General features: G+C 34.3%; 1 protein-coding gene across 2 annotated transcripts in view; it reads right to left on the bottom strand.

Annotated features, from left to right (window-relative positions):
• Nucleotides 1-12326, bottom strand: part of Ptpmeg (protein tyrosine phosphatase Meg) — a 74453-nt gene that overhangs the window by 49473 nt on the left and 12654 nt on the right. For both annotated transcript variants that reach the window (XM_072526762.1, XM_072526763.1), the window contains exon 2: nt 8373-8700. In XM_072526762.1, the coding sequence (XP_072382863.1) occupies nt 8373-8657 (285 nt within the window). In that variant the 5' untranslated portion in view covers nt 8658-8700. The remainder of the gene's footprint in view (nt 1-8372; nt 8701-12326) is intronic.

The following is a 12326-nucleotide window of genomic DNA, read 5'->3' as shown; positions in this document are numbered from 1 at the left end:
GAATAGCTATGATGATTGCCGACCTTCGCCGCGGAGATGGCACTTGATGACTAGAAACCAATTGATCGAGAGTAGTGAACAGATGTAAAGAACCGTTATTTTGTGACGGCACCCGTGACGACGCCGTTTTGTGGCGCTAATTCCGTGACGCTCGCCTCTTCATTTTACTGTAGAGAAAAAAAGTAATACAGCGCCAGTATAGAAGCTGCGCTTCAAAAACAAGGTTATGATTTCTGTGTACTTTTATGCTATTCAGAATTTACAAATTTGAGGGCGGTCATTCATAAATACTTGGTTGAAATCTGAATCTATGTATTTATAAAAAGCTTTTCTTGACCCAATGGAATTAAGTATGTTAAGTCTGTCTGTGACTGTCAGTCAATTGATATTAAGTAAATAAGCTGTCAACACAGTATAAAGATGTTAAATCCCAAAAATAAAATTTTATCATGAGTGATAGTGGTTTATGATACTACTACTTATATCAGGGGCGGGCAACACGTCGACCGCGGTCGTCCGGTTGACCACAAAGGTTTTTAAAATAGACTGCGAAACTAAAGTTGAACAATTCCCTATAACAGAAAAAAATTGAAAATCTTAATTCGATAATTTAGTCTCACGATAATTGACTGCCTGTGCAACGTACCCATACTATTTGTATTTATACCGATGGACAATGCAAAATAATGATAACTTTTAAAATAATTATAGTCGCAACGAATGCGACGAAAATTAATTATAGTCGCAAAATCATGTGTCAGACAATAAAGTGATAGATCCTGTTCACTTATTACTCCGTATTTGTGTATTTACTTGCAATTTTAGTTTTTATATTTATTCACACAACAGACATAGGAAGTTTTATTTGCTCTAGAATGGCACTACAGCCCAAATCGAGCCTTGGCCTCCTTCAAACTATGCCTCCAACCTTGCCGGTCCCGCGACGATCTTCTCCAGGTTCTCACGTCTAGCAAATTTTGCGCATCCGATGCCACTTCATCCTCCCTCTGCTTTTCCGTGGCTTTCCTTTTGGTCTTGCTTTATTATCTAGGGCTCTTTTCAGTCATCTTTCGGCCATCCTCACTACATGACCCATCGAAGTCTCTGACGTTTAACGGATTCTGAGATCGATGTCTCTTTAAACAATTGGTTAGAGTTTATGGTTGTACCTGGATCTCCATACTCCGTTTTCGTTAACAGTTCCGAATATCTTCCTTAGGACTTTTCTTTCAAAGACTTCTAGTTTTCTTTTTGTATTATAGGAAGGTTTATTAGTTCTTAATTATTGTTTTAAATGTTATTAATATTTAATCCCATTATTTAGAAAGAATAAAACAGGTAGAGGAAGGAAAAAAATAAACACTTATCATTATCACAGTGAATGCGATCATTATTTCTGTATGTACTATGATGAAAGACACAGGTAACTGTTTGATTTGTAGTGAACCAGTAGCTTTGACTACGGAAGTAAACGTCGAAAGATTCTGTAAGATTATCCGCGTGGTACTGTGTTAAGACCAACATGCAACAAATGAAGGCACAATTATATGGGCAACATACGATTGCTACGAAACGCTATTATTAAACCTGAAGTGTTTAACGTTTTACCAAAGTAACGGTATTTATTAAAAATATTGTGGCGGTCGAGCTCAGCGGCTAAAATACTGGCATATTAAGCCGGAACGCACGAGGTCGATCCTCGGAAGTGACAACAAAATTTTCAATTTAAACAAAATTATAAGAGCCGTCACCGTGCTTCGGAGAGCGGTAAAGCCGTCGGTCCCGGCTACATAAGCGGTCGTTAAGACATGTTAGGGGCGCTTGCGCGACTGAAAATCCTAACACCAGATCTTAGTCAGAAGGTTACACGAACTTGTAACTTTTTATCAAAAATATATCGTTATTACGAAATATAGTTATGCGTAGAATGGAAGAAATTAATAAAAATCTTACAAGATATTTGACATGAAAACATTAATAAACGCATTATATTACCTCAACAATTTGACGAATCTACGGACTATATCGGCACTGCTACAAGTATGTGTTTCGAAGAGTTTTCTATGATATGCTGACCACATACTCCAGTCGTCAAAGACGAAAATGACACTTGTTCAATTTTTCACATGCGAAAAACAATATTATATTTTTAGCTGTATCAAATCCTAAATTCTCACCCTGAATTTCAGATCATGACCTAAGCCAATCCTTAGTATCAATTCCTAATACCTATTTTTACCCTACCCAAGTACAGACATTTTTGGACAATGTAAAAGAAAAATCTCTCTCTCTATCTCTCTCTGATGTTGGCTCCCGGAGACAACAGACGTCTCTCGCGCTCTCTGATTTTTGCTCCCGTAGACAACAGACGTGTTTTTTGAGTTTTCTGTTTTTTTTCCCGTATAGAACATAAAACTCAACGACTTAGATGGGCCGGACACATAATACGAATGCCTGATAACATGATTGGTAAAAAGCTAACGATAGGAACACCTATGGGAAGAAGCAGAGGTCGACCGCGAATTATGTGTTTAGATGGAGTTGAGACCGACTTAGGGATACTAGAGATCAGAAGATGGCAACATGTTGCCAGAAACCGAACAGAATGGCGACTAATTTGGTCGAGCCAAAGATGATGATGATGATAGAACAGACATGTATTTTCGCCACTCTCTGATTCTTATTTCTCTATAGAACAGACGTTGTTTATCCCCTCTCTGATTTTGGTGTCCGTAACGAATAGACTTTTTTAACTCTCCTGTCTTCTCTTGGAGAACGACTACTCACAAAGAAACAGTACCGTATATACGGTGAAAGAATACCGGGAATGCGTTATGGACAAACACCGCTAATCTATTAAAGACAATTAAAACTCATACGAGAAACCACGCGTGTGAATCCTGCTTATATGAAGACTACTAGTCCGCGAGTGTAAACAGTAATATAGGTAAGCCTTTTTATAAACTTGATTCAGCTATTGTCTGTATAACATTTAATTACCTCTCCTAATTATTTTGAACCACATCTATGATACAGTCCTAAACCTATGAAATTATTTTTATAATTTCCCATATCTACATGCCTTAATCGTACACCACTGAACCAAAAGATGCAAAAAAGATTGCCACTCCTAACCCCGGACTTCCACCTAAAACCCCGTCATAGATGGATAAAACGGAAAATATCGATTTACCAAGAATCTGTAGGTACGCCGACCGTAGAAAAAAATGTCTCAAACAAGATCATTTTGAACAAAAATGTTTATTAGGGAACATTAAAAAATCGATACTATAATTCTATACTGGCGTTTTACTACTTTTTTTCTATAATGAAATGCTTAGACGAGCGTCACGGAACTACCACCACAAGCTGGCGTCGTCACAGAACTAACATCACAAGATGGCGCCGTCACGGGTAGAGTCACAAAATAGCGGTTCTTCACGTGGATTCACTACTCTCGATCAATTCGTTTCTAGTCATCATATATTTATTATTATTAATCATATATTATCATTAAATTAAAAACTGCATGAAAAATAACTAACAAAAGAGACATTAAATGAGAAGTAAAAAATTAAAAGAAAATTTGTCAATAAAAGATTCGATTCGCAACGATTGTCAAAATTTAAAAGTCATAAATGTCATCCGATTAAGAACAATACTGAATCATCTGTTTAAATATTTAACACACTTCTCGTTTAAAATAATTTCATATAAATCCAATTACTATTGTTAAACATATAATTTAGTTTATATACTTAATAATTAAATTTACTATCAAATGATATTTGTTTTGTTTTATTATAATTTAACGCTTCGTTTGAATTTGACAGGTCTGTATAGACCTGTCAAACTTGTACAGAATATAATATAATTTGATTAAAATATAAATAATAAATAATAAAATTACTTTATTCAATAATATTATTTAAATTTGAAAAATATAGGAAACATAGTTTAAAGCTTTGCGCTAGTCCGCCTACTGTAAAATCTTTTTGAGCTAAAAAACGCTGAATTTAAACTTTCTCATTACAAACGATCTAAAACGTTTAAAACTCATTCTTTTCGATTACACAAGTACGTTTTTCAAAACTACACAACTTCAGCTACAAATTTCCCCTAATGCCGTCTTCGTGGAAGCATTTCCTGCGACGTGAGATCGTCTGTAAGGTAAAAGTTTAAATTCAGCGTTTTTAGGCATATTTCCAATGCCTCGTATTTGTTGCCAAAACTCAAAATCGAAATTTCATGTTATATGTTTTGAAGATTAGTCTCTAAAAATGGAAATTCTACAACGACCGATTAATGGAAGTGATACATTTTATTGGTCTCATGAGAAATCGTAAAAAATGTCAAAAATCGCGCAACATTTATTTAATTAACAGTTTTATAGAAACTCACTGCATTAGCGACAAAAGCTGTACTCTTCACCTTTAAAACGCTTTTTGATTTTTGTCGATACGACACTCTAATCAAAAGATATCGAATTTTTACCGTTGAGTTGATACAAATTTTATTTAAAGAAGTGATTTACGAACACCTTGCTGTGGGGATTTTAGGGGGAAGCTAGGAGTAGGAGAACTTTTTTTGGGGTACCAAAATTGACATTCTCATCCAAATTGAGCTTGTTCGTATGATTTTTAGAGGGGTAGCTATTAAATGTGGAAATAAAGCCTACAATCCATTTAAGACGACAAAAGGACTTCTACAAGGCTGTGCTACGTCCCCTACTCTGTTTAAAATATTCTTGGAAAAGACACTCAAACCATGGAGGAAAAAGTGCGAAGGAATGGGCATACCAGTAAGAGACGAATACCTATACACCTTAAGTTTTGCCGACGATCAAGTAGTCATCGCACAAGATGAAGAAGATCTCAGCTTTATGCTCAGAAAACTAGAAGAAGAATATAAAAACAACGGAATGGAAATAAACTTAGAGAAAACCGAATACCTAACAACAGAAAACAAGGATATGAGAAACCTAGAGATAGACGAGGGAAGACAAATAAATGGAACAGATAAATTCAAGTATTTAGGAACCATAATATCGAACCAGGGAACAACAGAAGAAGATATAAACAACAGACTGAGACAAACAAGAAACTGTATAAGACAACTAAACTCGGTGTTGTGGGATAAGAACATTACGATAAAGACAAAAAAGAGAATATATAACACCCTGACAAGAAGTATCCTGACATATGGGTCCGAAAACTGGACAATAAACAAGAGAAATAGAGGTAGAATAAGAGCAGTAGAAATGGAGTTCCTGAGGAGAAGCTGTAGACTTACAAAAAGAGACAGAATTGAAAACGCAGAGATTAAGCGGAGAATGGGAGTGCAATCAGACATAATCGACTATATAGAGGAGAAGAGACTATCCTGGTACGGCCACGTCAGAAGAGCGGACAGAGGACGCTGGATAAACAAAATCACAGAATGGAGCCCGATTGGAAGAAGAAAGAGAGGAAGACCCCGAAGGTCATTCAGAGATGAAATCGACGAGGCTATGGAGAAAAGAACCCTGCGAGATGGAGACTGGAATGACAGGGAAAATTGGAGAAAACGGTTGAGTGAAGGAAGACAGTGAAAACTGTGGAAATCCTTAGTAGTAGTAAAAAAATTTGGCGACTGGACTAACAGAACAATTATTAACTATTATTTCAATTCAAGAACGCACAAAAGGTTAGGATGTTTCCGATTTATCTAAAAATTATTTTGCACGTACAAATTTTCCAATTTGCTTGTTGGTATCAATATCAATAACCACTGATGTGGCTGTGGCTCCGCAATGATAGGCAATCAAAGTGCCTTCGTTGCTCTGTGTAAAACGCCGTCTACTCTCTCGATCGAAGTTCTTCGGACGAAGTAAAGTTAATCGAGGCGAGGTAACTCTCTACATACTCATGAAGTCGAGTAATGTAGTGTGACACTTCGTATTCGAACTTCGGGTTCTTTGACTTCTACGCGAAAAATCGACACAGAACGGAAGTAGAACGAGGCGAAGCGAAGTCGTATGAAATACCTGTCTACACTCTCGTACTCACTGAACTTCGATCAACTTCACGAGTAGTATAGTGGCCGCTTTAAGATGATGGCATTCAAAATTTTTTGGGCTATCATTATATTATACATACTCACATACTACGTTCAAAAATATTGAATTTCGATCATGTTAAGGATGTTGCATTTAAAATAGTAAATTACATTATAGATGTAAAAGTTGGTGACGTCGTCAGTTTCGTGTTTGAAAGAATGCGGCGATGAACACAGTGAATTAATTGTTACTTATGCATACTGACGTTAAGGTAATTAAGTCGTCCTACATTGTAACGAGATTTAGAGAGCTTCTGCCACAAATATTTACAACACAACACATATCCACAATTAATGATCAAGAATGGCTACTTGATCTTGCTTTTTTCTGTCATGTTACTGATAAATAACACCAATTTAATTGCAACTACAACAGGGTAAAGGTAAAACATGATAAACGTAATAGATATGATAGGCACGTTGAAATCATTTAAAGAGAAATCAAATATGCTTGTAATGCAATTAAAACGACGTAATTTAAAGCATTATCAAAATATGGCTGCCATATCTAAAAATATAATACAAAGAATCTTATAACAACTACGCAGATATCACTTCACCCGCTGCTAAAAGAATTTGAAAGAAACAGTTTTTTGTCTTTTCCATTTAATGACAAAATCGATGTAAAAAGTATAGCCACAGTATATTGCTAATAAAGAATTCTTTAGCAATATACTGTGGTATAGCTCAGAAACTAAACAACTTTCTCGGCACTACAAATTTAACAGACTTGGAAGAAGAAATAATAAATATTAAATGCGACATAATTCTAAAGTCACTGATTTCAGATTGTAATTTGTGGAAACTGGTAAGGATAAATATTCAAATATTTGAACACGTTTCAATTTTTCTTTGGATATTTATGTGAAACCGAATTTTCATTTATGAACACGATCAAAAAACTTGAAAAAACCTAAATACAGATTGGGCTCGTAAGGCATAAAACCTGATATATACACTGGAGTGCAAAGTTAACCGGACACTCTTTAGTTTTTTTTTGTTTCCTTCACTTCAAAAATTGCAATAAAAAAATGATGACACTAGAAGTAGTACAAGCTGTTGGTTTACAGGATGATGGGCATAGCATTCGTTACATCGTAAATGTTTTACGAATTTCTCGAAGTATAGCGTTTGATGTAATACAAAGATTTCGGGAAACAGGACAATATACCAGGAGGCCAGGTCAAGGTATACGAAGTACCACAAGTCAAGCTGAAGATCGCTTTACCAGATTGCAAGCGTTATACGATCGCACATTGTTAGCACCAATACTTGTTTAATAATTAAATAATGTCCATCCAAACACAATTTCCATTTATACCGTTAAAAATTGCTTAAATGAATATAGATTAAGGTCCAGAATATCTGTCAGGGGACCTGTATTAAAAGTAGATTATCAGAGGTCACGTTTACACTTCGTTCGCCAACTTCTTAATTGGTGTGTTGAAGAATGGTGTGTGGTGCTCTTCACGGATGAATCAAGATTTACCATGTACTCATTCGATTGGTGGCCTACGATTTAGAGAAGAGCTAGTGAACGTTATTATCGGTTGTTTTACTCCCAGTATTCAATTTGCTGGAGATGGTATAATGGTGTTTGCAGGTATTTCCCTAGAGGCTCACACAGAACTTTTTACAATTCGAGGGGGCAATTTAAGTGCTGAAAGGTATAATGACCAATGTTTGGAAGATCATTTTGTCTGATGCAAGATAAGGCTTGTCCGCACATTACAAGAATAACGGGATTACTTGGATGACATTGGGAGTCTTTTAATACCATGACCCCAAGGAGTCTAGACTTAAATCCAATAGAGCATACACTGGATATTCTGGGACCACGTATTCGACGTAACCATGTTAAGATTCAAATCATTATTGACTTGGAGCAAGCAGTTCGTAACGAATGGTAGTGAATCCGTCAGAAAGAATTTGCTGCCTAAATCTGAAGTATGCCTGATTCAATGAGAGTCGCAATTAGGCTCGTGGAGGTAATACACCCTACTAAATATCATTTTTCATTACGAAAATTTTAAATTTTAAAAAAGGAATTTTGGTTTCTTTGCAGATTTTGAAATTTTTTGAATTTTTTCTTTTTTTTTTGTCAAAGTCTTGATTTGTAATAAATTTTGCTTTTAAATTTTGTTTATTATTAAATACTCAATTGGGACGGCTCGAACTTTTTTAAACGCCAGTTTTTAGGAAAAATCTGGGTGTCCGATTAATTTTGCACTCCGGTGTATATTATTACTACTTAGTATAAAAATATTAAGTCTTACCATCCATACAGAACCCCTCGTCCCCGGCAACCCGCCATTGTCTGAATACTGCAAACCAAAATAATCCTTCTCCACTAACTCAAGATGGCGATAAACCTGGTCCAACAAGGTAGCGCCCTTGGCGCGTTTCTCAACATGAAAAACATGCTCAGTGTCATCTAAAAATTTCACAGTAATACTGAGAGTCTTAAGCTTTCTTTCTCTTGCTGCAGCCAGTTCTAAGGCATGGACGTTGTATGTACCACTTGAACCACCGAATGCTCTTTTAGAGACACTCTCAATCATACTTGAATGTTCAGACTAAGACAGCTACCATCTTCCTCTCATGCTGAAACAAAATGTATTCATTAAACATTGTAAATATCGAAAAAAAAATAATTGAATAAAACTGAGTATAAATATCTGCTTGTATTTTTTAATACTGTTACGATAAATATAACTCATATTTAAGCTGTAAACATATTTTTCTAACAAGTATTTTGTAGTAGGTAAATATCCACGGATCCCCCTCCGATAAAAACCTGTATGGTTCCATGTCGTTCGAGACAGTTGAAGAAAGGTCACCATCCGGTTCGAGGAAACTCCAGATAACGGTGATTAAATATATATAGAGGATCTTTTTGCTTGTAAATAGATAGTCTGAAAATAATAATTGTATCGAGTCGAGTTTGAATTGTAACGCGGAAATAAATTATATAAATTAGAATAGTGTAAATAGTGTAAAATAAATTAAGTGTAAGATTATATATAAATTAAATAAAGACTCTAATAAACTAAGTGCTAGAACATTTTATAATAAATAAAGTTAATAAATTAGATTTATAATAATACTTCAATACACAAGAAATAAGAGAGTTGGTAGATACTAAAAAGAAACCCTATCGAATTTGGCTACAAACACAAAATTCAGAAGACTGGAGTACATACACTTATTGGAATAGGGAAGTTAAGAAAACCAATAGAAAAACGAAACGTGGGACCAAATATGTGAAGAAATAAACACACATATGGGTGGAACTCAGTTTTTGAAGTATGGAAGTTCAGAAAATATCACAAAGGAACGGGAAGATTAAACCCCGTAAGTATGTCAGAGGGGGAAGAATATTACAAATCCCTATTGACGGAAGCAAAACCACATTGCGAAATAAATTACACAGCTTTCAGAACAGATTCAATAGATGAATACAAAGTACAACCTATCAGAGTAGCCGAGATAAGACGAACCTTAAAGGAAATGAAAAATGGAAAAGCCACAGGACCTGTAAATATCCCCATTGAATTAATAAAACTCGGACCGTCAAGACTAATAGAATTATTAGCGGAGATCTTTGATAGGTGTCTAATCAAACAAGAAAATATTCCAGAAGATTGAAGCTTGGCGTGTATAAGCTCTATTCTTAAAAAAGGAGCCAAAAAGAAATCCACAAGGAATCTACGTTCCTGTATTTGGCTGTATACCATATATTAAAAAAATTTATTAAAAATCCTTTGTAAAAGGTATATATTTTTAAAAACCCAAACGGGCTGTTATAGACAAAACGTTTTCGGAATCCATTATTCCATCATCAGTGTCCTATAAAATATATAACCACTTAATTAAAGAGAACGTGAAGTTAAAATTTTGACTAAGGTTAATGTAAAGTGTGGTTAATACTTACTAGGTGTACATGAATGTAGCCACTAAATACATGGGTAAAAACCCGTTGACAAAAATTTAGTTACATTTGTTTTACATTATATTATATAAATTGCTAGGATGCTAAAGTTACCGTTGGATTAGGTAACATGGCGACATATGACTCCACGTTGAAGTTGCAAGTCCTGAGACGGTGTGTCTACGAGGACTTAATGGAAGCAACTGATTGAAATGACAATGTTGACAAGTTAGGACGGAACAAGTAACAGAGTAGTCAATATAACTGTATGTGTCTACTTAAGACAAAAGCCAACGTTAATTAAATTGTTAAAGTAATAGATTTTTTGATATTAAATAATATAACAGTATCAACCATCAATGTTGTTGTTTTTTAAAAATTGATTTTTATGTGTATGAGATGAAATGTGGAGAGAAGATAATGTGGTTATAGTTAGGCAACCAACTATGCATGTGTGTGGTAGTGTAATGAAAAAGAGATTTTTATATTTAGGCCCTTTATGTTTATTCAACATTTGGTACTTGGAAAATAGAAAATAGACACATGTAGAAGGTTGAGTTATAGAAATTTTGTTTGATATTGGTGGAAAATGAATGAATATATTTAAAATATGAAAGTGTTCTTACATGAATGAGATAAAACTTTTGTAGTATAATGGTCATGTGAAATTTAACTTATAACTCGATTATAGAAGGCCCTGTATGTCAAAAAACAACATTTGGTACCTGGTAAATGTAAAACTAATTAAGTTGTAAGTACATGAAATTAAATATCTGATGGGGTGTTAACAGACTAAGTGGTATGGAAGTTTTATTTTCTTATCTATTATGTGAAATGAATAGAAATTGATGGTTGGGACATGGTTTTTTTAATGAGTTAATAGAATAGTACTCAACTTATAACTTAAGAAAGGTCCTATCTGTCATAAGCAACACTAGGTACATGGAAAGAAATTTATAGTGTTTTTGAAAAAATGTAGGATACGGAAAGAATCTCAGTCCTCATTTCACTCTTCCACACAACCCTCCTAGGGTTTGGTTGCAGCTCTCTGGGGATCTCAGCCTTCTGTATTCTTTCCGTATCCTACATTTTTTCAAAAACACTATAAATTTCTTATTTTTCACTCAATTTCATCAGAGCCACCTTAGAACCATTTCATTTTCATAATTGAGGTTTATATACACCTATAAAATCACCAACTTATAACTTATCTCTCTATATTTCTCATGTACCTAGTGTTGCTTTATGACAGATAGGGCCTTTCTCAAGTTATAAGTTGAGTAGTATACTTACAACATACTACAAAACCATGCTCCAGCCATCAAATTCTGTTTATTTTAGATAATAGTTTAATGAACACCTTAAGACCTTCATATCCATTAAGAATTAAAAACAAATCACACAACTTAATTACCATTAAAGCTGACCCCATAATTTTTGCTTTACTTAATTCTAACAGAGCCAACCCACAACCATTCCATATTCACATTTTGGACAATTATACACCTGCAAATCATACAACTTGTAACTTATCCTTTTATAGTTCCCATGTACCTAGTGTTGCTTATGACAGATAGGACCTTTCTTAAGTAATAAGTTGAGTACTATTCTATTAACTCATTAAAAAAACCATGTCCCAACCATCAATTTCTATTCATTTCACATAATAGATAAGAAAATAAAACTTCCATACCACTTAGTCTGTTAACACCCCATCAGATATTTAATTTCATGTACTTACAACTTAATTAGTTTTACATTTACCAGGTACCAAATGTTGTTTTTTGACATACAGGGCCTTCTATAATCGAGTTATAAGTTAAATTTCACATGACCATTATACTACAAAAGTTTTATCTCATTCATGTAAGAACACTTTCATATTTTAAATATATTCATTCATTTTCCACCAATATCAAACAAAATTTCTATAACTCAACCTTCTACATGTGTCTATTTTCTATTTTCCAAGTACCAAATGTTGAATAAACATAAAGGGCCTAAATATAAAAATCTCTTTTTCATTACACTACCACACACATGCATAGTTGGTTGCCTAACTATAACCACATTATCTTCTCTCCACATTTCATCTCATACACATAAAAAACAATTTTTAAAAAACAACAACATTGATGGTTGATACTGTTATATTATTTAATATCAAAAAATCTATTACTTTAACAATTTAATTAACGTTGGCTTTTGTCTTAAGTAGACACATACAGTTATATTGACTACTCTGTTACTTGTTCCGTCCTAACTTGTCAACATTGTCATTTCAATCAGTTGCTTCCAT

This window comes from Diabrotica undecimpunctata, chromosome 3 (genome assembly GCF_040954645.1).
Source record: "Diabrotica undecimpunctata isolate CICGRU chromosome 3, icDiaUnde3, whole genome shotgun sequence".
Lineage (NCBI taxonomy): Eukaryota > Metazoa > Arthropoda > Insecta > Coleoptera > Chrysomelidae > Diabrotica > Diabrotica undecimpunctata.
This window is presented reverse-complemented; position numbering and strand designations above follow the sequence as displayed.